The 24733-nt window shown below is 39.3% G+C and overlaps 2 protein-coding genes across 2 annotated transcripts; both read left to right on the top strand.

Moving 5' to 3' along the window:
- The first annotated feature begins 218 nt into the window (after window positions 1-218).
- On the top strand, window positions 219-10368 carry GDF10 (growth differentiation factor 10). Its single transcript, XM_030951090.1, has 3 exons — window positions 219-601; window positions 4123-5030; window positions 9340-10368. The coding sequence occupies exons 1-3, from the start codon at window positions 304-306 to the stop codon at window positions 9529-9531; spliced, it is 1398 nt and encodes a 465-aa protein (XP_030806950.1). The 5' UTR covers window positions 219-303; the 3' UTR covers window positions 9532-10368.
- A 4598-nt stretch (window positions 10369-14966) lies between these two features.
- On the top strand, window positions 14967-18392 carry GDF2 (growth differentiation factor 2). Its single transcript, XM_030951464.1, has 2 exons — window positions 14967-15547; window positions 17214-18392. Exons 1-2 carry the CDS (start codon window positions 15205-15207, stop codon window positions 18152-18154), a joined length of 1284 nt encoding a protein of 427 aa, XP_030807324.1. The 5' UTR covers window positions 14967-15204; the 3' UTR covers window positions 18155-18392.
- The last annotated feature ends 6341 nt before the right edge of the window (window positions 18393-24733 follow it).

The following is a 24733-nucleotide window of genomic DNA, read 5'->3' as shown; positions in this document are numbered from 1 at the left end:
GAGCGGGGAAGCCCCACGTCGGAGAAACGCAGCGTCCCCTCCCGCAGTCCCCCCGCACCCGGAGCGCTGGAGCTGCCCCCGCTCCGCCGCCCCCGGCCCGCAGCTCCTCGCCCCCGGGCCCGGGGATTGGCCCGGCGGAGGCGGCATCAGCGGCGGGGGGGGGCCGCCCCCACCCTCCCTCCTCCTCCCTGGCCCCGCCGCCCCCTCGCCCCGGTGCGGCAGGGCCAACCGGGAGACCCAGACGCAGGCAGCGACCCAGCCGCTGCCGCTCCGCGCCCGGCCACCCGCCCGCAGCATCCCCCGATGGCCGCCCGCCTGACCTGCTGCCTCCTGCTGTGGGCCCTGGGCCATGGGGGCTGCCGCTCGCCTGAGGGGGAGGGCGCCGGCAGCCCGCCCGCCTGCCCCGTCCAGCCGCCGGCCGGCCCGGCCTTGTCCGCCCCCGGCCGCGACCCCCGGCGCGGCTCTTCGCCGCCCCCTGGGCTGGGCAGCATCGCTCAGGACATGGTAGCTGTCCACATGCTTAAGCTCTACGAGAAGTACAACCGGGAAGGGAGCCGGCCCGGCGACGGCAACACGGTCCGCAGCTTCAAAGCCAGGCCGGGTAAGACGGGCCGGGCGCGGGGGACACCGCTGGAGCCCCCTCGCTCCTCTTTCGCTTTAAAGTGACGGGTTTGCGTCGAGGTTGTCACTGACTGCGGGCGGTGTCACTCTGGGTGAATGCTGGGGGGTCCCTTGCTACCTACACGGACAGGGTGTCGCTCCTCGCTTTGCGAGGCTTCCCACCTTCCCTGGCTCCCTTCCCTTGCCGGAGGGTACCTCCCCTGGGAAGGTCTCCGTTGCTGTGGATGCAAACCAGCGGCAAAAGAAGCGCCGTTCCCAGCGCACATCGCACTGGGCCGAAAGATGTGTTCAGAAATACTTGGAGCATAAGCCTCGTAGCGAGTGCTCCAGGCACTGGTCCTCTCCCCAGCTCCTCTGGCAGCCTCAGAAGTTCTTGTTAGGAAGACTGCCGCCTACAGGACCGCCTAAAATTGCTCGGCATCTTAAATTCCTTGCACTGCCTAAACCTCAGAAGACATACCTGATGTCCCTCTCCCACGTTTTACTTGGCTTGATTATGAGGGTGGAGAAACATATGTATTTTTTCTCATTTCTGCACTTTCATTACTACACTTTCATTATCCCAATATCACGTCAAATAATAAAAAGAGGTTTGCCTAGTTAATAGTCCATACGTTTGTTGTCCTTTGCCAAGGAAACACAAACTCTTTTCTGGAAAACATCTTAACCTTCTTTGGTTAACACTTACAGACTGTAACTAAGATCTTAGTTCTTAAAACAAGAACTGCATGAGTTTCCAGAATCTAGTTGTTACTACCGTGTCAGAAACATTCATTATTCTATTTAGACAAATCAGATGGATTGAAACTCACAAAAGCAAATTTTGCATTAATCTTTTTCTCTTCCACTTAAGTCTCATGTATAGAGTACAACGCAGCATACAGTGGTTTAGGGAATGCTTACTATAATATTGCACAATAATTCATATTCTCTTGTTCACCTCAACTTAATTTCTGTCCTATGTCAATTGTAATACCAAAAAGCAATCATATTCAAGGAGGGGGAAACTCCAGGGAAGAGTAAGTGGCTAATGAAAATGTCTAAAAATCTAGGAGTTATTATGTAAAGCAATTGCAGACACTTAGGAGAAAAATAAATTGTCATGCTCTAGATCATTATTAGTTGCTATAATAGGGGTTAGGAAGGAGCTTCCACTCTGGATGGTTTTCCATGACCTCCTGTTAACACTTTCATTTTTCTGTGAACTGAGCAGCTAATACTGGCTGTCACCCAAATAAGGCCCTGGACTACAAGAGGGATTTGGGGACAAGGCAAGAATTGCACTATATTCTTTTTCTTAATTTTTCAAATAATCTGATGCACACGCTACTTGCATCATAGTCTAAGTTGTAATTCTGTTTTAAAAACTAAAATATTAGCATTTTCTACCCATAGGTGGACTGTGTTGACCAAATACAAATTAATATTATTTCACTCATTTGTCTGATCATGCAAGCAAGACAGAGAGGCCCAAAGTTACCTTCCCTTCTGAAACCCTGAGACACTGGTGTTGGAAAGTCTTTATCCCAACAATGCTTGTGCTTCACAGCAGTAACTACAGAGCTGATGGTGCCTGGAGCATTTTATTACTAAAAGAAATATTTAAAAATTCAACTGTACATAGCTCAGGTAGAGAGAACCAGTAGAAAGACATCTTCTTAGAGGCATATGCCTTCTGAAATGAACATGCAATAATAAAGACTAGTGTTCTAAAGGAAGTACTATAATTACTCTCTTCCTTGGCCTGAGAAATCATCTATTAGCCTTGTGAAATTTCTGTGCTTCAAAGACTTGAATAAAATCTAAACCCTTACGTTTCTTCATAGTATGAGCACCTATACATATGACTAGTGTTGATTAAAAAGTTACTAATAGGAGTCCTGTCCTGCCTGAACTGACAGAAACAAATAGGGTCTTATCACATCAGTGCAAGCTGTTCCACTTCACTGTATCAGGAACAAAATACAGATGGTGTAGATGGAAATTGCATTTGAACATTTGAACTTGAACATTTGTACTCCAAAATTGTCTGTGTGGGTTTGGGATTAATGATCATCCTAGTCTACTGTTCTTTTAGTCCAAATCACGGCTCTATCCAGCACTAACTGGGAGACAGCAACCACCAATTTAGTAAGGTGTAACACTATTAATTTCCTTCTTTCAAATGAAACTGTGTTTTAAAGAAAGAATGTTCCAACAGGTGGCAGTTAACAGTACTGCCTTCCTGTTGTTGCCAAAATTTCTGTGGCTCATCATCTGTAGTGCGCTGAAAAACAAACCTAAATGTTTCTGGGAAGCCTGCCTGTTGCATTTGTTGGGTTTTGTTTGGTTTGGGGTGGTTTTTTACTTCCATCTGCCAGAGAATTTTCAGGTATGTCAAAGAGGGCTGCCAAAGGGATGGTCCACTTGGGTTAATTAAATATGCAAATTTACAGACTGTAATCCTTTGATGCACTAGTAAGTAGTGGTGTGAGCTTGGGAGAACAGAATGACTTCTTGGTTCTGCTACAACCTTCCTATATACTGTTGAGTTAGTAAAAAAACAAAGGCAGCTTTTTACAACGTAAGACTATTAAGGCATCATCTTTTTATGTTGGGATGGGATTATATTTTAACACACTAAGAGAGGTTTCTACTGTTTAAATAAATATGATGCAAGCAGTTATCAGTGTAAAATTGCTTGTCTTCCTCTAAATGAGAGTAAAGATGTAAGCTGAGCACAAACTGTTCGGCTAGCTAAAAAGAAGCTGTTTCAAATGGAGTTTGAATTTTAAGAGTCAGCTCCTGTTCAATAGCATTTGTCACTAACTTCACACAGATCTAAACACAAGCCTTAGAAACCAAGTGTGTTTTACAGTGCTTTAAACAAAGCTCCTACACAATGTGTACTGGAAAGGAGGATTGCTCAGAGGAGTAATGACCCCCAAAATGTGTCACACTGTTTACTGCCAGGCCCCTTATGAAATGTCTCCTGTGCACTACTTACAGATGATGAGCTGTTGCCCACAGAGTTGGCACCCAGACATCTTTCAGGAATCTGCAGTGCTTTAGATAGACAATCTTGAATATTAACTGTAAACCTGGTTTCTGCTAGTACTGGTTTCAGCAAGGTATTTCTCTGAGCCCTGCTGCAGGTAAATTTGACAGCTTCTCTGAGCCTTTGTTCTGAATGAAAACAATCAAGGATTGCTTTTCTTGTCTGCCTAGAATGAAAGGCAGTCTGGAACTAAAAATCTCTGGAAGGAATTTTATCCCTCATGTGTACAAAAGATGCCCAGTATGTTGGACACTCTCAATGCTATTGTAATATTGCTATTAAATAGTTAAGTTTTTTTCCTTCTCTTATTCACCATAGTTTTAAGCTGAAGTGGCAATCTCACTATACTAAATTATTTGATGTAAGTGAAAACTAAAATTTGTTAATTCACTTAAATGGAAATAAGATTTGACTACCATTTTTGGTCTCATATATACATCCATGTTTTCCTTGCTCTCTTGCAGAATTCTTGGCCCACAAGCCCTTGTACTGCTTCAATCTGACATCCATGCAGGATTCAGAAATGATCCTTGCTGCCACTTTTCACTTCTATGCTGACAAACACCCTCGGCACCGGGAGGTGTTTTGTAAACGGTCCAAGAACTCATCCTGCCGCCTCCTTCACCTGCCTCCAGTCCTACGGCTCAACCTGGTGTTCCAAAGCATTCACCAGAATTCTGCCTATGGACTAGTGAAAGGGAACATCACTGTGCTTCTTCAAAGGCGAGGGGCTTGGCATGCGAAGGACATTTCGCACATTGTGAAAGAATCAAAACGAGTTGGAGAGCTCATTCTCTGTGCTGAGCTTGATTCTGGGGAGAAGCACCAGGGCTTCCCTGAACAAGCTGCCAGCCATTTACCTTATATACTAGTTTATGCCAATGATCTTGCAATCTCTGAACCTAACAGTGTGGCAGGCACCCTACAGCGTTATGATCCATTCCCTCCCAATGACGGGGACCCAAATCTGTCCCCTAATGCTTCTACTGATACTCGAGTTAGAAGGGATACGTACCTCGCCAGCTCAATTCAGAATAATGAGTTGCCAGAAGTAGATTATAACAACAATAAATACAACAAACATGACATATGGGAGAATGCCTACAGATCCTTGAAACCAAAAGCCTCACGCAAAGATCGAAGGCGAAAAGGGCAAGAAAATACAGAAACAATTAAGAAGTCTCAGGTGCTAAATTTTGATGAGAAAACAATGAAGAAAGCAAGGCGAAAACAATGGAATGAGCCAAGGATTTGTTCAAGAAGATACATGAAAGTTGACTTTGCTGATATTGGCTGGAATGAATGGATCATATCTCCCAAATCATTTGATGCTTACTACTGTGCAGGTGCATGTGAATTTCCAATGCCCAAGGTAGTATGCCTTTTTATTCTTGTCAGCTTGTAAACAGTAGGCCTACTGTTCTGCTTATCCAACTACTTCTTGAATTAGAATTTCCTTTAGATTTTTACCTTTTTTCATTGTGATTTGTTGCCTTGACCAAAAGAATTTAAACAATATTGTTGCCATCAACTTAGTCATAAGAGTGCAGAAAGATTGCCACTTTTCTTCAAATGCAATCTGAAGAATAGGAAAAAAAATCCCAAGTTTGTCTTATAAGTTCTCATCTTATATCTTTAAACCATAGCATAAAGATTTTTGTAGCTTATGAAAATGTGGTTATACACACTAAATCATCCAAATACTCTATTGTAGTGGCAGAAGCATGAAGTATAATATGCTAATATTAAAACAAGCTACTCTATCAGGATATTTCTGGATTCCACTTGTAATACTTTAGAAGAAAAATAAAGAGTAGTTACCCTGAAGTATTTTTAACTTCAGGAAACTGCTTGTCACTTTTGAAAATAATAATACTGATTAAGATGATATTTATGTATCTAAATGCTAAAACTGTTAGATAATCATTCTGGAACAAAGATTTACCTTATGTTTCTAGAAATGCCACAAAACTGGCTCTAGCATTCTAAAGTAAGCATACTGAATTCCTCCTATAGAAGCAGTGTGAAATTTGCCAGTGGGGAGGCAAACATTTGTCTCACTCCCACTCTGCTCTATGGCAAGAACTAGAAAGGTTGGTAACCCTATATTAGACAAGAACTTTTAGGATTTTATAAGGCTTTCAAATAAAGGCAGAGGGGAAGATCTGAAGCACTGCATAACCTGCATATTTAGAAACTGTAATTATTTTGCAATTCTGCCTACAAATGGCCTGATTATTTGTTCAACTGACATTTTTGTATGTGGTCATTTGGCACATAAATAAAGCATAGTGCTGTACAGCACAGAATTTCAAGGCTCTGAGACAGGAATCTGCCTACTTTACATCCAGGGAGATTGATGTATGTTTGTGTTGAAACAAGCAGTATAATTCCAGGAAGAGTAGATATGTAGGCTAATTTTAAGTCCAGGAACAGTGGAAATCCAGACTTTATGGTAGGGTGTACAAATCAGACAACATGTTATTGTATAGCTGGCCAATGCTGAGCCAGGTGTACATAAATTGATACATGGTCTGGCAAAAATTAAAGCTTTCACAGACTCACATACAGCTTTACTTTGTTGTTGTAACACAAATTGATCATGCAACATAATCACCATTTAACTTATCCAAAACAAAAGACAGTCTGAGAATATGGGTCCTTTGCCATAGACTCACAGTCTAATGCACTATTAACACACAACAACATAAACCCAATAAATAAAAAATCCCCAACCAAACAACAACTCCACCCTTCAAAAAAGATGCATTGGCTTCTTGTGAGCAAAGCAGCATTGCACAAAAGCTGGTAGGGCCAGAAGAGAGAGGATCCATTTCTAGCTTGAATAGTTCAATAAGCTTATATTGCTCACTTATTGCTTACTTAATATCTTATCTAGAAATATAAGGAATTACTTGATATATAATAAGGATTCTCTTTCACTAATATCTTGATGCCCAAAAACCAAAATAAGGGAAAAAAAAACCAACTGAAAAAAAACCCCAAAACATCCACCACCCCACTCCACCCCGCAAAAAAAAAAAAACCAAACACAAACACCAGAGAAACTAAATCATTCACATTTATTGATTGGGTTTGCTTTGAAAGAGGTCTACTACTTGTTAGCTTTGTATTTTTAACAGAGGAAAAAAAAGAAGCAGATTGAAAGCTGTAGCTTTTTTTAATGACTGTTTCAAAAGGAAGATAGAGAGGATGCCAGCATGGATGAAGATTCACTTCAGAGCATGAGAATTGCTCTATATTGCTGAGGAAGACATTTGTTCTTTCACATATGCTCTAAGTCAGGAGACTATCAAAGGCCAGATTAAAGCTATTCATAAAGACTTGGTCTACACAGTCAACCTGTGATGGACAACAGACACCTTATTTCCAAAGTACCCTTTTAGAACTGTGGAGATAGAATTACATACCTGGCATGTTGGGTATCATCACATTGTAGGTTTATTATTTTTTTCTTTAGTAGCAGTACATCATTCTGCACATCTGCTTTAATAATTGCATGTCTTGATTTAGATAGATACTCAACAGCTCAGGTACAAATCTTCTCATAGTAAGTTCATTTACTATTCCCTGAACTGTGAGGAGGGACACTAGGTTATATGTATGGCTGGATGCAATGCTGCATTCACCAAATAAATTCCAGTCCTGCATGTCATAGAACCTGGTGTGTTGTATATAACTTAGCAGCCAGCATTTAAAACATTAGCACTTCCTCAGTGCCATTATTACTGGGCATTCAACTGATTATTTCAAGCTTTCTACTTTAGCACATTGGGACAAAGATAAATGTGAAGCCTAGCCCATGATCACTGAGCACTGATGCCAGGTTTCCAGAAGGGCTGGAAAAATTCAGAGCCTGGCTGGACGTGGGATGGGTGTGCTGTCTGGCTCTGCTGTGGATTTAGGGCTCAGGCAGCCAGATTCCATACGGAGTACTGCTCTATCATAAGCATTTTCCCTTCTAAGCACTTTTCTGCATAGCATATCCACATTCAGGCATTTAAAACATAATTAGTGTTGTTGTCTTGGGAAACAGCTGCTCAGCCTAGATAGACTGTGTTCACATGTCTTTGTTCCTTGCAAATATTAGAGGCTGCACAGTGGGAGAAGATCCTTGCAGGATCTTCTGCAGGTTCATAGCCAGGAATCCTGTAAGTCAGTAACTGGCCATGAGGATAATGATGGCTATCAACTGCATGGGGGCAATAAATGCTGTTTCAGTAGCACATTGTGATCTGTGGCTGTTTTAAATAACAACATAGAATAACACAGGTGCTAGGACCAGTTCAGGAGGTTTTACATAAAGGCTAAATTAAGAACTTGATTCTAGAAGCTCTGATTCTTTGAATTTCTATACTCTGCAGTTGCTTAAACACACAAAATTTCCTGTTTCTCTCCTGCTGTCCACATATGCTGACATGACCAACGTGGGTAGAAACTGATTTCTACTTCATTCAGCAGCTGAGACCACCTCACTGCTGCTTGTCTGTGGACAGCTTTGAAATTTAAAGATGAAGGAGAGCAAGAGAGGGCAAGCTGCTGCTAATTATGCTAACATATGCTAATTACAGAAAGGCGCTATGCAGTATTGGTCACTTGTAGGGACTTGGCTGTAGGGACACTGTCTTGAAGGGTCAACGACAGATTTCATAGTTACTCCTTATAGTAAGATCTGAAAGCCTTAATGGCAGTTAAGGTTTGAATCTGATTTGCTGATATGTTACACTTAATGCAAATGTTTCAAAAATAAATTATCCTAAAAACAATTCCTTTGTGGACAACTCCTCCATGGACTACATAATTTTCATGTTGAAATGGAAGACCATGGGTTTTTTTGGCTATAACCCCAAACAGGTTATAGATGTAAAGCTGATGCGAATCCTCACTTTATACTTTTCCCAGCGTCCCGGACTTTTTTTCCTTCTCCCAGTTTGAGGCTAGCCCATGGGAAAAAAAAATTTTAAAAAAGCCTAGTGATGAAGGCAGAGGGACACAAAGACCACAGACATTAACTATTTGTAATGCAGTTATGATCAGAAAGGCTCTGTCAGGGTGCTTGACTATTCTATACTCTCTCCTGTGGACATTACTTCTGGAGTACTCTGCTCTTTTAAAAGAGAGTGATTACTCCAGGAAAAAGTAACTAATTCCAGGTTAGCATACATGAGAAAAAGTTCTGTTGGAACATAGGGATAGTTATTTTGGAAATACTTACAGTAGCAAATTTTCTAAGTCAGACAAGAGGTTAAGAAAACAAAATATAGCATCTAGCAACTGAGAACTATGCCCCAGCTTAGGCTTCTTCTTCTGCACATCTGCCTCCAGCATGTAGCAGGTACATTCAGGGACATTTTTCTTCAGGCCTCTGGCTGCTGGCTGTGCCACCAGTGCCCTCCTCTGGTATTTATGAAGGTAGCCTAAGGAACACCAAATATCTGTTGGATACATCCAGCTCAGGAAAGCTGGAAGTGTGAGGGACTGGTTGTGCTGCATGGCCCTGTAACTCAAACAATGACATATTTACTTCATTGAGAAACAAACAACTGCATAATTGTTGTGATTTTCCAAGTTCACCTAGGAAGCTGACTGCTTAAACCAAGTCCACCTAGGAAAGTGACTGCTCATAAAGGAAGCTGTAACTATTTCCTTCTCTGTTCTAGATTGTCCGGCCATCAAATCATGCTACAATTCAGAGCATCGTAAAAGCAGTAGGAATCATTCCTGGCATCCCAGAACCCTGCTGTGTTCCTGACAAAATGAGCTCACTCAGTGTCCTGTTCTTAGATGAGAACAAAAATGTTGTTTTAAAGGTATATCCCAATATGTCAGTTGAAACTTGTGCCTGCCGATAAGTTCATACAAACATACCTTTAACAAGGCCTACAAATCCTGCCTGACTGCTCTGGGAAGTTGTAAAGGAGAAATGAATCCACTTGTGTTGATGAAGCAATGCAAGTCTCCAGTTCCTCCACAGAAAGCAAACAGGAAAGACTAAAACACAGCACGTGCTTGCCTTGAAGGATGGGCTGTACTGTCATCGTTTGCCTTTCATATTCATCTTCCAGGAATTCAGTACTTCTACAGATACCTTCCTAACCCACCTAGCCAAGATACCCGGTGTTTAGAGAGAAATTTAAGTGTAAAGTTTTCCATAATTAAAGGACTAAAATATGTTTTTATATGTTATTTTCTGACTATTTTATCTCTTCAGTTAACCAAGAAGATGGGATGTGAACTTGCAAAGGCAGGCTTATTTTAGAATATCACTTTTGTACACAAATCAAAAGTTTTTGCCTAAAATACTCATACTCTTAATATGCATATTTATACTGAGAAATGAAATGCTGTAATAAAGGGCTTAAAATGTATATTTTATTCAGGATGCAAGTATAGTTCACTGCATAAGTTTTCATATAAACAGTATGTTAATATAGTCATTTTTGGTTACCCTTCCTTAATATATAATTTGTTCTACAAAAGACATGTAATATCCCACATCTTTGGTTTGCTGGATAATTTCAGGTTGTTAAACATATTCTGTGAGTAACACATACAGCATAGTAATATGTTGAAATACTAAAATAAAATAACCAAGATTTATATTTTTGTAAATTATTCTTTATATCCTTTAGATTGTTACATGCTTTTAACAAAAGCTAATAAATTAAAGGTACAGTAGTATCTAAAAATATTTGATTGTTTTTCTATAAATGCACTCCTACATTCTGTTAATTAGATGGAAACTTGTAAATACATGTTAAGCTTGTCATAATGCACTTCAATAGATTAAAGACAGAAGGAAATACTAAGATCATCCAGACCGACCTCCTGCATAGCACAGATCAAAGAAACTTGCTCAGCAGTTTCTGCACCATGTATTATGGAACTTCTGTTTTAAGCTTGGGAATATCTTTGAAAAACATGCATAAATTTGGCTTTAAAGATTTCATGTGATAGAATATCTCTACTGGACTACAAGTAGTTGTTCCAAAAGTTAGTGCTCTTTGTTCATATGCAGTGGCTTAATCCTAGACTGAATTTGATGAGCTTTAGCTTCAATTCAATGGATCTTACTGTAACCTATTTCATTAGATCCCTTTTATCTATTATCCAAAATACTTTCACTGTGTATTTTTAGTATAGAGAGTAGGGTCAAGTTACATTTTGGCTAAGATTTAAATGGATTGATTTCTTATTCTAAGCCTTAAAACAATTTCTCACAGCTCTCTTCTGAACTCCTTCCAGAACTTTCATTAACTTTCTTTTCAAACAATGAACATCAAAATGGGAAACATTTGGCAGTGGTTCCATTGGAAGTCTTTATAGAAATAAAGTCTCTTCATCCCTCTAACTCCTACACAATCCCCTGTTGATCCATTTATGGTGGCCTTTTAACTGCAGCAGTCTTTTAAGAGCTGGTGTTCCCATCATGGTGTCTGTCAACACAGTGTCCCCATGTTCCAGGACACACTTGCCACATACTTCATCTTCACCCACCTGCTGTACAATAGCATAAAGAGACCAAGAGTGGAAGAAACATCTGAGGTCCCTAAGGTAGCACAAATTATGATATGGAGTGCTTCTTCCTCAAGAAACAGTCTAACCTTAGGCACTACCTTGTCCTTTAAGAGTTGCTTTTTTTAAGGGAAGGATACTACACGCACTTCCCTCTGATGAGTAAATAACTGGAAGGCTCCTATCCTACTAAGGTTCTGGGTATCTTCTGCCACCAATTTTCTGTGCTCAGGTGGTGCAGTTTCTCAGACAACAGAGGTGTGTAAATGTGGTACTTCCTGCCAACATACATAAAATCAAGATTCAGCATGCATGGGAGGCTTTGCAAGGTTACTCTGACAGCACAATTTTTGCTAATTCTTCCTAGAAAGTTCTGACTAAGAAGTAAAAAGTTCTGTGATGCCCTGTAGTGAATGTCAGTTATGCCAAACAAAAGATCACTGATCAAGTTTGCAGTTCTTCTCACAAAGTACTTTTGTACTTTGTAAATTACTACAGTAATTTACACTAGAACTACTGGGAAAAACCTTTGTATAGTGTTGCTTTTAGAGGTGTCCCTTAAAAAATTTACAATCTTGTGTTTTTATAAATCATGAGAAACTCAACTACAATTGACAGAGTAATGCTAACATATAAAGAAAAATTTAAAAGTTGTCAGAAAGTCATCATTCCTGCAGAAAAGCCATAAGCATAATATTTTTCAAAGCATCTTAAATCCATGTTATTTCTGTTCTCTATGAAAATCTACCTTTTGTGTAGCTCTAGTCTTGCTCCCATTTATCACTAAATCTGAAAAGCCTGACATATTAACTTAGTGTGCTTATATTCTCATCCATAGCATTTTGTTTTCCTTAAGGAATACTTGCTATATCTTGAATGAGTCCTTGGATAAAAACATTATTTCCAAGATGTGCTGATGTAAGCTATTGTGGCAAGAGATGCCACACTGTGATCTAAGGTCAACAGGACATTAGGAAAAATGCTACTGCTACACTCATAAGGACACCTACAAAACTCCAAGAGGTTAAGACTGCATTTAAAGTTCTGCTTGCAAAACTATATATTATACCTGTAAGTGTGATTGTTCTCAAAATATACCCTTGCTACCCAAGTCATACACATCTCTTATTAGTAAAGCTTATTTCATTTGGAGTTTAGCTGTACTGGTCAATTCTTCAATGCAAAAAAAAGGCTTTCAACCACTTTTAGTGGTTTAAGTTACTCCTTTCTGGATCTTTGGAATTTGGATGTCTAATCTTTCTCTGGAAAGAGAAACTTTGCATTTGAAATGGCACAAATGCAGACAGCTGCTGCCAGAGGATGCTGATACCCTCACTGTCTTGGTTCCTACAGATCTTTTTATTTCTTTGAACATCCTATAAACCATTCTGCTCAATGCTTGGGTTTATAGAGAAAGTTACTAGTGATATACACAGGTCAAGATAATTCCACTAACTAATCCTAACAGAAAATGGTATGAATAAAGACAGATAAAATATGATAAGAGCTGATACTAGCCAGCAAAGTGTTAAAACCCCTTTTTTCTAAAACAAATCCAATTTCATTCTTTCAGGCCACTGCTTAATTGTGAGAGGTAACAGCAACAGCTACAATATACCTATGTTTTTGTGGAGTGTTCAATTCACTTGCCAAGGCTGCATAATTCAAATAAACCACCGGACAATATTAATGTGTTTGTGTATCACATTAATTTAAAAATGTCTCACTGCCAAACTTCAAAGAACAGCTTCAAAAGGTATTTGCACTGAGTTAAACTGTTCATTGTAAAGTTTCTGCAAAGCTGACACTTGGTCTGACTGTATTTGACACCTTTTTGTATGAACTTAGAGTCTGTATATAGCAACCTCCAAAGTATTTGCAGGAGGAGAGAGGTGTTTATACAGATCACTTGATCTGGCTGCACTCTATGTAATTAAAGTAGACAGATAGAGAACTTTAGGTACCTAGTTACAAGGAATGGAGGCTGCTCCTACTGAGTGCAAGACTGCACCATAGAAAGTCATAACCCTTAAAAATTTTGTGCCTGTCATGAATTTATGATACAGTTTGAGCACCCAGCATGATGCTATGTAACAGCAGCCAGTGAAAGCTTTGGAAAGATACACACTGGAGCAGTGAACCACATAAAGAAAGGATATGTTATTTCTGCATGTGGCACTGGTGGACTGTCACTAGAAAACTATATATAGCCCTAGGTTTCACCTTGTCAAGAAGACCTTCAAATTCTGAAAGAGAAACAAAAAAGAAAGAAATGAAACAGGGAGAGAAAATGTCTTTTGTTACTGAAAAGAACAATCTTTTTATCAGAAAGAAAACCGAGAAGTAACTTGATTACACTGTGCAAGCACTTTGAAAGGGGAAAATGTCAGTGCTATGGGACTCCTTAAACTAGCCAGAAAGTTACAAGAATTCCTGTCTAGAAGGTAAAGTCAGGCACAATGAAATTATGAACGTGGCATGAAGGGGTTTTTAGCTGTAGGTGATAATATTTTAGCTACAAAAAATGAAGAAATTTTTGATTCTTTGGCATGTTCAGATAAAGTCTGTTGGCACTTTAAAAGTTATGTTTATCCAAACACAAGCAATTTGACTCTGCATATAGGTAGGAAACACAAAGGCCCTGAGTAAATATAAGTCTTGCTATGCAAGAGACCAGGATCAATGCCAAATAATCCTTTTTGACTTTGCCATAGGTACATAATTAACAAGGATCTTGGATCCAAGTTATCACTTGAACAGACAATAAGAAAGCATTGCAGAAGTCTTGGATCACTTTTAATTCTGTGAATCCACTGCTAAAAACCAAAAGAAATGGCCAAAAAAGGCAAAATCTTGACCACATGTTTGCAGTGAGATTTTTGTTAATGTAAAAGCTCAATATTCTTCAGATTTTTTTGTATGTCTACAGTATGAATTGAGTAGTTCTTAGAAAAAATGATGCATTATTAGTATAGAAAAAGCAATTATATATAATTAGATTAAATCATAATACATTCATTAAGATAAATAAACCTGGTTTTTCTTCTGCATAATGAGAAATTCATTTGCCTTGGCCTGTTCTTCTCATGCACAGTATATCTTCAGAGATAACCTTCTGTATCTTCAAAAGGACTTTTTACTTTCCATGTGGCCTTGGAAAGCCTAGTTCTGTCTTCATTTTGAGGTTGCTAAAAAAATGACTGGTTGTTCTTAGACTGAACTGACCATCATGAATCTATGAAATATATTACATAAGATACTATAAAAACAAGCCTAAATTCCCATACACCAAAGGAATGAAAATGGACAAGCCTGCAAACAACATGAAGCAAACTTGACACAAAACAGATATTTCACTGTGTACAAACAATAGCCCTTGGCTGATAAACGGAAAGAAGTTTTAAGGTTGTTTGTAATGTCATGAGATCATGTCTTGCAGAATCACAGGTCTCCATCAAACTAAGGGGCATTTTCTAATCATATGTGAAGGGATTGTATAAATGATTTGTGAGATATTGTTTGCTAATAGTATGATTTTGTTCTAGGTTTGTGTTTTCTAGTCTTGCTGAAAACTGTGTAAACTTCTGTGTCCCTAAGAAAGCCTCTCTCTGTGTTGGCAAGGAAATGATAGAAGAATGTAATTAAGCAAAGATGACCCTAAAGTGAAATGTGGATTCTTTACAATATACAATGTCCTTCCCACCAGCCACATGTGTTTGTCAGATGTTTACAGAATCTTCATTAACTAAGAGCTTTGCTAGATAACAGAAGCTGAAGCATGGCATCAATGACTCTGATAAGGACAAGTGTACGACCAATCTGCTTGACAACTGACAAGAGGCTGGGGTTTGAAGCAGACTGCAAAAAGAACACCAGAAAGTGATTTGCAAAGGGCATTCCAGTTGTTTGCCTTACATCTTCTCTCCTCTGTCAGTATTGAAACAAGACTGGCAATCAGCTAAAATACCCTTGTCCTCTTGTCTCTCCACCAGAAATTAAATATAGAAGAAATGTGTTGTTTTGGAGTATTAGCTGCACTGTCTGTTTTCAACATCATTGCTTGTTTGACAAGAGGCAAGCCTTTGGAAGACTGGGATAGGCTATCAGGTATGGGAAGGTCTGATGCACATTTTCATCCTGGGGAAGCAGAAGATGAGACCCATTTCAACTTTAAATCTTTCTTGGAGAATATGAAGATGGATTTACTGAGGAGTTTGAATTTGTCAAGAGTCCCCTCACAAGTGAAGACCAAAGAAGAACCACCACAGTTCATGATTGATTTATACAACAGATATGCTGCAGACAAGTCCTCCATCCCTGCATCCAATATTGTAAGGAGCTTCAGTACTGAAGGTAGGAAAAGTCCTCAATATGTGGACTACAATTTTTAAAGTTAATAAATAGTAAATAGTCAGATTATTTTGAAATTCAGAAGAAACTGAGTTCCTAACTTCCACAGATTCTTTAGAAATTAAACGTTAAAATTTTATATTGTATTTTTATTTACTATTTAGTTTCTTTCAATCTTTAAAAAATGCAGTAACCTTTAGTTTTCTTCTTTGATATTTTCACTGTACAATATTCTCTTCTCAAATGCTTGAGCTAAGAGGATGCACCAAATAACTAGGTTTACATGAAGCATGTTCTCAATCCTAGATATTTCAAACTGAGTTTTTATGTTAGCATGAAAACTTTTGATCACCTATAATTGAGACTGATGCTAGAGAGCTTTTCTTTCTGGTGGGCTCTGTACATAATTAAAAACTACAGCAACCAGCTGAGAAATTTGTTGCTGGATCCAAAGAAGGACCAGCACTGCTCCTCCAAAATTCTGGGTTAGACAGAGATTTATATGGAAATGGAAATGGTTAGTCATGCTTATATCAACAGAAAAAATTCAAGATCCCTTTCTATCTAACATTAAATAGACTTTTAAAAGATCCATCAGGCAGTAAAAAAGTTAGAAGTCAGTGCAATCCTTGTGACAAAAATGAAGCAGGGAAAAATGAAGTTTCTGTTTATATGAAAAATAGACATACACAGGTAACAGTACTACGGAGAACTCCAAATTCCCAAATTAGTGTCCCTAGTCCTGAAATAGAAAGAAATCTCAACCATAGAACCTAGATGATAGTTTCCATATCTCACTCTCCCCTCTAACTACTTTACTGGGTAAATGATCTGAAGAAATGGCAACAACAGCCAATTAAAATTGCTCTAAAATCCAGTCATGATTAAGCAGTTAGTTTACATTGACCGTTAAATAGACATCAGGGATGACTTTTAAATGCTGCCAATTTGATCTTCCAGCCAAATATCTGCCCCTCCCAAGGCAGACTTGCTGGTACTGCACATAGATTTGCAGACCACAAACAGACATGAACAAATCCACACAAACTCAGGGAGTCCAGCCTGGAACACTCTGGGACCTGGGCATGAAAGGCTATTTATCACCAAGACCCAGTTCAGATAGAGACTGGAGCTTCGATTCAGGACTTTCAAAAACTTTTCTATTTCTCCAAACTCCCAAACTAAGCTGCTTTCAAACTTATCTGAAGACAACAACAAAAGCCTCAGCACAGCCAGTTGTTAAAGACCCTTATATATGTATATTAGAGCAGAAGAGTAGGAAATCATTGGGTTTTTTACAATTTTTTGTGTAGAAAAGATCTTTAGCAAATTGCTAAATCTGAAAACTCTGCACTTGCCTTATTTATGTACTTAATACTGCCCACCATCATCCATAGTTTGTTCTAGGCAGCCTCTTTATGCTTCCCTTCACATACTCACCTGGCTATGCAATCATAGTAAAATACTACCAACACCAGGGACTTCCATTTCCTCTTTTCACTCTCTGCCCTTGAAACTTGGCCAGAAGACAGGATTTTTCTTTTTTTTTAATGCTGTGTTATGTGTTATAATGCTCTTATTTTATCCCCAAAATATTTCATGAGTCTTTTAAAATCAATTACTTGGACAGTCAGAAGCACTGTAACCAAGTTTTAATTTCCTATTGCAGATGTTGTTTCTTTAGATTCACCAGAAGAAAACCCATTTCAGAAACACATTTTGTTCTTCAACATCTCCATTCCACAATATGAGGAAATCACCAGAGCTGAACTGAGAATTTATATCTCCTGTCACAGGGAAGTTGGGTCTCTCTCTAGGCTGGAAGGCAACATGGTAATTTATGATGTTCTAGATGATGGCCAGTGGGAAAACCCAGAAAGTACCAAATCTTCCCTTGTCTCCCACAATATCCAGGAATGTGGTTGGAAGATGTTCGAAGTGTCCAGTGCTGTGAAAAGATGGGTCAGGGCAGACAGATTGGAGACTAAAAATAAGTTAGAGGTTGTTATAGAGACTAAATCTCTGAGTGGTTTTACTTGTGGGAAGCTGGATGTCAGTGTTACCCCGGACACAAAAAATCTGCCCCTGTTAATAGTGTTCTCCAATGACCGCAGCAACGGGACAAAGGAGACCAAAGTGGAGCTCCGTGAGATGATTGTTCATGAACAGGAAAGTGTGCTCAAGAAACTAGGCAAGAACAACACCTCATCTGAAGAGGAACAGCAGGGAGAGGAAAAGGCCATCACAGGATCCCACCTGCATTCCTCCAGAAGCAAGAGAAGTGTTGGAGCCAACCACTGCAGGAGAACTTCCCTCCATGTGAACTTTGAAGAGATTGGCTGGGATTCCTGGATCATTGCACCAAAAGATTATGAGGCTTTCGAGTGTAAAGGAGGCTGCTTCTTCCCTCTGACAGATAATGTCACCCCAACTAAACATGCCATTGTCCAAACCCTGGTGCATCTCCAAAATCCAAAAAAGGCCTCCAAGGCCTGTTGTGTTCCAACCAAACTGGATTCAATCTCCATTCTTTATAAAGATGATGCTGGTGTGCCCACTTTGATATATAACTATGAAGGGATGAAAGTGGCAGAATGTGGCTGCAGGTAGTATACAAGGCAGAATCTCTAAAAATAGGAACATCCCCTTTTTCTGTCCTGTGTAAATCTGTACAGTAGTGATGCAAATGAAGACCATTACAAACAAGGTTTGGAGCAGGGTATGGGGCTGGTTGTTGTTGCTGCTTGTATTAAGGGAAAATTGGCATTTAAAGAATGGCAATCTTTGTAAATAGCCTTCATTATATATCATGGCAAAGAGAATACTGGATTAAAATGTTGTGAGATTGAATGAACTATGCATTATCTGGTGACAGTGATACAATGTCAGTGCCTTATTTCAAACTTTCTGTTTAATCAACTGTATTTAGGTCACAAACTAGAGGATTTTCAGTGGGGGTTTAGAATGTCCTGCAAATGTTTAACAGCTCTTGAAATCTAATTCCCTCAGTCATCTCTGACATTTTCAACTTTGGTAAAACTCAGTAAATGGAATGTTGTCTGCATGATAAAGTCAGGAATCTAAATCCAGGAAGCCTTTTCTCATATCAGTAATCTCAGAGGCTTTTACAGGCAAATTATTTGTTCCTGTAAGTGAAGATTTGCAGTATTCAAAACAGAAGAGACTCTCACTTATTTCATTCCCCAGTTTCCTTCTGTGGGTAGCAGGTGCCTTAGTCTCAGCTTTCTTATCCTCAATGTCCCTATTTTTACCCCTTTATGGCACACACTTGAATGATAAGAAGTGCAGCCTTCCGCTTCCAAGACACTGTTTCCTAGGAGGAGCAGCAGCCCTTATCGCCGCACAAAGATAAGGAGCCACTTTGACCTACTGCATATTCTTAGTATTTCTTTGCAAGAACATGCAGTCAAATGATGTCCAGCCTTAGAAGCTGTATCCTAAGAGCAGTGGGGGTTGGCAGAGCTCAGCATTTTGAAAAGCTCAGCTTAGGCTGCTTATTTAGAGGCCTAAATTTGTTGTTCAGAGTCTGGCATGAGGTTCTGATTTTGTAAAAATTTCTTCTTAGGAGAAACTCTATTGTACATACAAAATTCTTTCACCCCTTAGAAGTCTGGGAAAAATGGAAAACTTCTATCTATCTATGTCCTATTACATTGCTGTAGGAGAAATATACTATCATACCATCATTCTTCTGACTTCAGTTTTATTTTCACTAAACAAGGACACCATCTTTCCTGCAATTAAAGTAAACTTCCTTTGATGCTAATGGAGGTTGTGCCTATAAAAGGACAAACTGTCTTAAACTGGTTGCAGGCGACAGGGGTAAGTGCTGTACAACATCAACATAGTGCACCTCACTTCTATTCCTTAACCACCTTACACACATCTACCTGAGAACCCTTTTGAATCAAATCTTAACAGACTTTGCATCCACTCAAAAAGGTGAAGAATATTGATGAGGCAAAAATCTAAACAGTACCCTAATGTATGGAAGCAACCGGATTTAAATCAATACATGTGTTTTGAATTAGGACAGCCTGTGGGCAAGACGAATTCATTTGGCATGAACAGGTCAGCTTGAAATCCAATACACAGTTTATTTACTATTGTTAACCTAATACAGAGCAAATAGCAGGTGAGTGTGAGCAGGGCAGTTGTAATTCCATCAAGAACTGCTGGTTAGATCACAAACCATGAGCACAAAGCACGATTCACTAGAATTCTTGAACTGATTTATAGTCTTTTTCTTTAGAACTGGTCTGCAATTGGATCAGATCTGAGACCTGGGTCCATGCAAACTCCATACATCCCTAGCTGCATGCCATTAACCTCTTAAACTTCCCACAGCAGTAATCATTTTGCCACTGGCTTCAGTCATCTTACAGTCATCGTTATGTCTTCCTCCTGCCACAGCCCCCTGTATTGTCTCCCTATTTTGTTCCTCTCTCCTAAGCTCCTGACATTTTGCAAAATTTCTCTTAAGTGACAGAAACAACCAAACACGCACTTGGTTTTATCACATTAGAAGACTTATTCACCCTCGTGTCAATGTAATTGTAGCTAAGTGCCCTCCAGTCATCTAAACACAAGGTCCTAGTTATATTTTAACTTCACTGAATACAGGACTTTGTCCATAATTAAATGAAAAAAAATGGGGAAGGGGAAAAACAGAGAGAAATTCTCAAGAATCGAGGGAGGGAGGGCGGGGGGTGGGGGGTGTTACATTCTGAAGACGAACATCGATCTTTATTTCCCTTCTTTGCATGGGAAAAAAAATACCCCAAACCATTTTTGGCTCAAAACCTCAGCTCCTAGCTATGCTCACAGAATTCCAGAGAAGACCTACAGATCCCATCACAAAACTGGACTAGAAGTTGCTTTTATATTCAGTGAAAAAAATCAATTAATAAAGCTATGCTTCCAGCCAGCTTTAACAATCATACACCCACTGGCTTAACATTTTGGTTGGCATGGTAGGAAAATGAAACATGAATCTTTCCATAGGGTAATGAACAGGGTCAAGATGAAATGAGAGCCCAGTAGTGACTACAGCTGCTGCTACCTTCAGCATGGCTGAAGTGCATGTCAAATTGATGTTTGGCTTTACATTTAGCAGCTTGATTTATGTAGTTTTAGACATTTAATTTTAAATAATTGTTTGAGATCGCTCAGGTTTCAAATGCTTTGGGATGCAAGAAGTCAGCCAGGTGGTCATGATGGCTCTAGAGAGTCCATAGGCTGTGAAGAGCAGGTAGGCATCTTGCCCCTGCTTCAAGCTGGGCCCCACTGGACACTGAGAAAGCCCTCCCTCATGACTGGATTGTGAATGTTGACCAGCAGCTTGCTGTTACTGAGGAGCAGATTGGGGCTTGTGCAGTGTTCAGCAGATGCGCAGTTAGAATGAAAACCTATTCATTTACCATAAACACAAGGCCAGTGTCACAGCTGCACAGCTCAAGGGCCATACAACAGCATGGGGAGCAGCAGTGCCAGGAGGAGCCATCAGGGGCCTCAGCAGAACCCTCTGCGGGATCAGATCGGTTGGGGGCAGAACCATCTGCAGAAATGGGATCGGTTTGGGGGCAGAACCATCTGTGGGAATCAGATCAGTTTTGGGGGCAGAACCATCTGAAGGAATGGGATCGGTTTGGGGGCAGAATCATCTGCAGGAATGGGATCAGTTTGTGGGCAGCTGTCATTGATGGCCACCAAACAAAGCCTGCTGTGGGTGACTGGACCTCTCGCTGCTTCAAATATAACCCCAGGATAGGAGGGCTTGATACAGTATTTAATATTTAGTATTTATGACTGGCTAACTCTGCTTGGTGTACTGAACATGTAAATATCTCCAAAATATAGGATGCAGAGAATACAGAAAATATAATGCAAACACATAATATACCAATTCTTCAGGGACTGCACATTCAAAAATATGTTTCTGAACTAGGTCAGGTTGCATATTTGAAATGCGTTTTCTTGATGACCTCCTGAATCTTCTACTTATCTATAATATAGTAGTTCATCTGTTCAGTGGAGCTATTCAATGTGAGTTTATCACAGCTGTACTTCATAAACTGTGATGACTCTCCACCTGCTCCTGGCTGAAATTAGAGAGATTTCAAAATGGGAATACACTATTTCTAACCTCACTCAATCCTACATTAAAAATATAAATCATCTTCTCATTCTCTATTTTTTTTCTTTTTCTTGATCACTGTAAAAAGGGAAGGGAAGGGAAGGGAAGGGAAGGGAAGGGAAGGGAAGGGAAGGGAAGGGAAGGGAAGGGAAGGGAAGGGAAGGGAAGGGAAGGGAAGGGAAGGGAAGGGAAGGGAATATTTACAAAAAATCAAAATCTAACACATTTTGGATTTTTCTTATTATGAATGTAATCATTAAGCAACTCAGAATGCTATTTTCATAAAATGGAAATATTTTAATATTTAAATAATGTAAAAGAAAACTTTCAATTTCAGTTTTAATCTGTACAGGCTTGTATGGCATAAAAACTGAAAAACCTTGGGACAAAAATCTAACATTACTTCTCTTGGCATGGGAATTAGAAAGGAATCTAAGGGTGTTATTATTAATTCTTTTTATTTCTCAGGGGCCTAGAAAGCCTACTCAGGAACAAGTTTTCCTTTGTACCAAACAGTACAAGAACAGAACAGAATAGACAGTCTTAGACCATACCTGTGCAATCCAGTCATGCCCGTCACAGACAGCTATGAAGTAGTACTGACCCAGACTTGTACATCTATAAAAGGCAGTGAAGGTTTGTCTAGAAATACTTATTGAAGTCCTGGAAGCACTAAATATTTCATTAGCATAGTCCTGCGCTTGAGCTAATAAATTCTGCCTCTCAGTATTTGGAAACCAGCTGTCCCCTTTAAATTAATTCTTATTCATACATATAATTTAAAAAATGGCTGTATTAAGGGCTTTACTAAAACCAAAAGTAGTTTATTCCAGCTTTCACCTTTATCCTGTTGGCATCTCTGCCAGTGAAGAAGGTGTTCTTGCTGCCACCTTCAGATGAGCCTCCTGCTACTGCGGCTTGTCAGTGACCAAATATCTACATGAGTCTGATGAGGCAATGGTGGGATCAGCTGCACACGAGAAATGGGGAATATTGGAGCAGAATATAGAATGCAAACACTATACAGCAAAACGTTTAATCTTGTGCCTATGGAAGATTTTTAGCATGTGATCTGAGTAATGCAGACTCTGCAAGCAGACTAGTCTGGGACAGATAAAAAATACCTCTTTTCAGAGTATGTGGGAAATTCATACCCACAGGAAGTCAGAAAATGAAATACTTGTGGACAGATTTTAAAGGATCGTAAAGTTTTATGAGTTATAAAAGCTAAAACTAGGCCTTAGCTATTTAGTTCTGCTCAAAACTAAAATCAAAATAAGGCTTTGGCTTGAGTTATATTATAAATTAGAATAGATGGTAGAGTTACATTTTGGATCTGGTTATTCAGAGTTTAATGAACAGACTTGCATTAAACACATATTTGATAAAAATTTAAGCTATATGTGCCTCAAAATGAGTAAGCAAATAGTCATTCTCCAAATCTTAAGGAATCCACACCACACAGAAAGGATTCTTACCTTCTAACACCATCTGTAAAGAATTACCAAGGTAACAGTGAAAGTTACATGTCACATTGAATTCAGAAATACATACTGAATATTCATATTGAATTTCAATAGAAATAGATTACTGAAAAGATCCAGTGGGGAAAAATAGTTTTTTCCACTGTCCTAGCATTTTAAATTGTACATGTTGGAAAAAATCCTTAATTTTACATTTACATTATGAAGCTGTTTCTTGGGCTTTTTTTTGTTATGTGGCAGCAATAAAGTACATGAGAATTAATGTGCATAACTTGAGAGATAAATTGAACTGTGGGGTTTTGCCTTATCTAATCACAATACTGTATATATTTCTCAGTATCTTTGCTTCATAATAAGCTCAGCTACCATTTCCAGCACTTCTGATATGAAAATCTTTATAGACTGTGATAAAAGGCAAAATAAATGTCAGGAAAATAGAGAAAAGTATTTTTTTTTTTTTTTGTAATCTTACTATTATATAGCAATCACAGGCAGGAAACTGCCATTTTGTGATTTTTAACCTCTATATAAGGCCTCACTGGAGAAGAATATTATTCATAAGGGGAAATACTTCCTTAAATGCTTTGGAAAAAATTGCCATGTAAAGAGTTTAGCAGTGATAGATAGACCTCATTTAGGTATGGAAGGCGCAGCTGATATCTGCCGCACTGATGAAAAATACTCAATTGCTGTTCTATTCTTGTCTCCTTTCTGACTATTGTCTTCATGACAATTCATCTATGTCTGTTACATTCTGACTAAGATGAGGTGACTGTTAGCACCTTGTATATAACATCTGTAACACCCTTTGCACAGCAAGTTGAAAGCTGTGAGTGGCAGGCTTCATTCAGGACACTCACACATACACCAACAGAGTGCATCCAGACAGGCTCAGACCATCTTTAGACTCTTCCCTCCACATGCATTCATGAGTAGCAACATTTTGACAGGAGTACAAAAACATACTCTTCCCAGATTTCAGAGTCTATTCTTGTGGCTACCTCCAGCAAACAGAGTGGCTGGTGGGGCAATTCATTTCAGACTTGAGCCCAGGAATCTGTTCCTGTATATCTTTGGCATGTCATACTGGAGCTCAGATGGGTACAGCCTGCAGCCTGCATATTCTGATCCTCTTTCAAACTCTTAATACAATAGGGTCTCAAATACATTGTGAGCAGAAGAAAACAACCCCCCACATTCTATTTTGGTATGTTGAGCCTGAAGTCTATTGGCTGGGAGCTGTCATCAGACATGACCATATGTTACCCAACGGTATTACAAGTAAATCCTAATTGAGTGCAAATTGTGAAGATTAAAGTCATCTCAGATTTAGCTGTATTATGTTGAGGCAAATGTGTTTCAAAGTCCTGTTTAAAATGCTGGCAATTCTCAGCACAGAAATTAAAAGGCTGTCATTACCTTGGATTTTATGAGCTGTGCTAAATGTCTGGAGTTCCTTGTTTGGAACCCTTAGTCATAGAATGTATGAACAGTCCTTTGCAGCTCAGACTAAAAACACCAAAGACAATATATTGTCAACAATTGTTG

This window comes from Camarhynchus parvulus, chromosome 6, assembly GCF_901933205.1.
Source record: "Camarhynchus parvulus chromosome 6, STF_HiC, whole genome shotgun sequence".
In the NCBI taxonomy this organism is placed as follows: domain Eukaryota; kingdom Metazoa; phylum Chordata; class Aves; order Passeriformes; family Thraupidae; genus Camarhynchus; species Camarhynchus parvulus.
This window is presented reverse-complemented; position numbering and strand designations above follow the sequence as displayed.

Bases quoted from the DNA above. Each gene is read 5' to 3' on its own strand.
- GDF10 (XM_030951090.1), top strand. From the start codon at position 304: ATGGCCGCCCGCCTGACCTGCTGCCTCCTGCTGTGGGCCCTGGGCCAT. The intron at 602-4,122 runs GTAAGACGGGCC...GCTCTCTTGCAG, and splicing joins CAGCTTCAAAGCCAGGCCGG to AATTCTTGGCCCACAAGCCC. The intron at 5,031-9,339 runs GTAGTATGCCTT...TCTCTGTTCTAG, and splicing joins GTGAATTTCCAATGCCCAAG to ATTGTCCGGCCATCAAATCA.
- GDF2 (XM_030951464.1), top strand. From the start codon at position 15,205: ATGTGTTGTTTTGGAGTATTAGCTGCACTGTCTGTTTTCAACATCATT. The intron at 15,548-17,213 runs GTAGGAAAAGTC...TTCCTATTGCAG, and splicing joins AAGGAGCTTCAGTACTGAAG to ATGTTGTTTCTTTAGATTCA.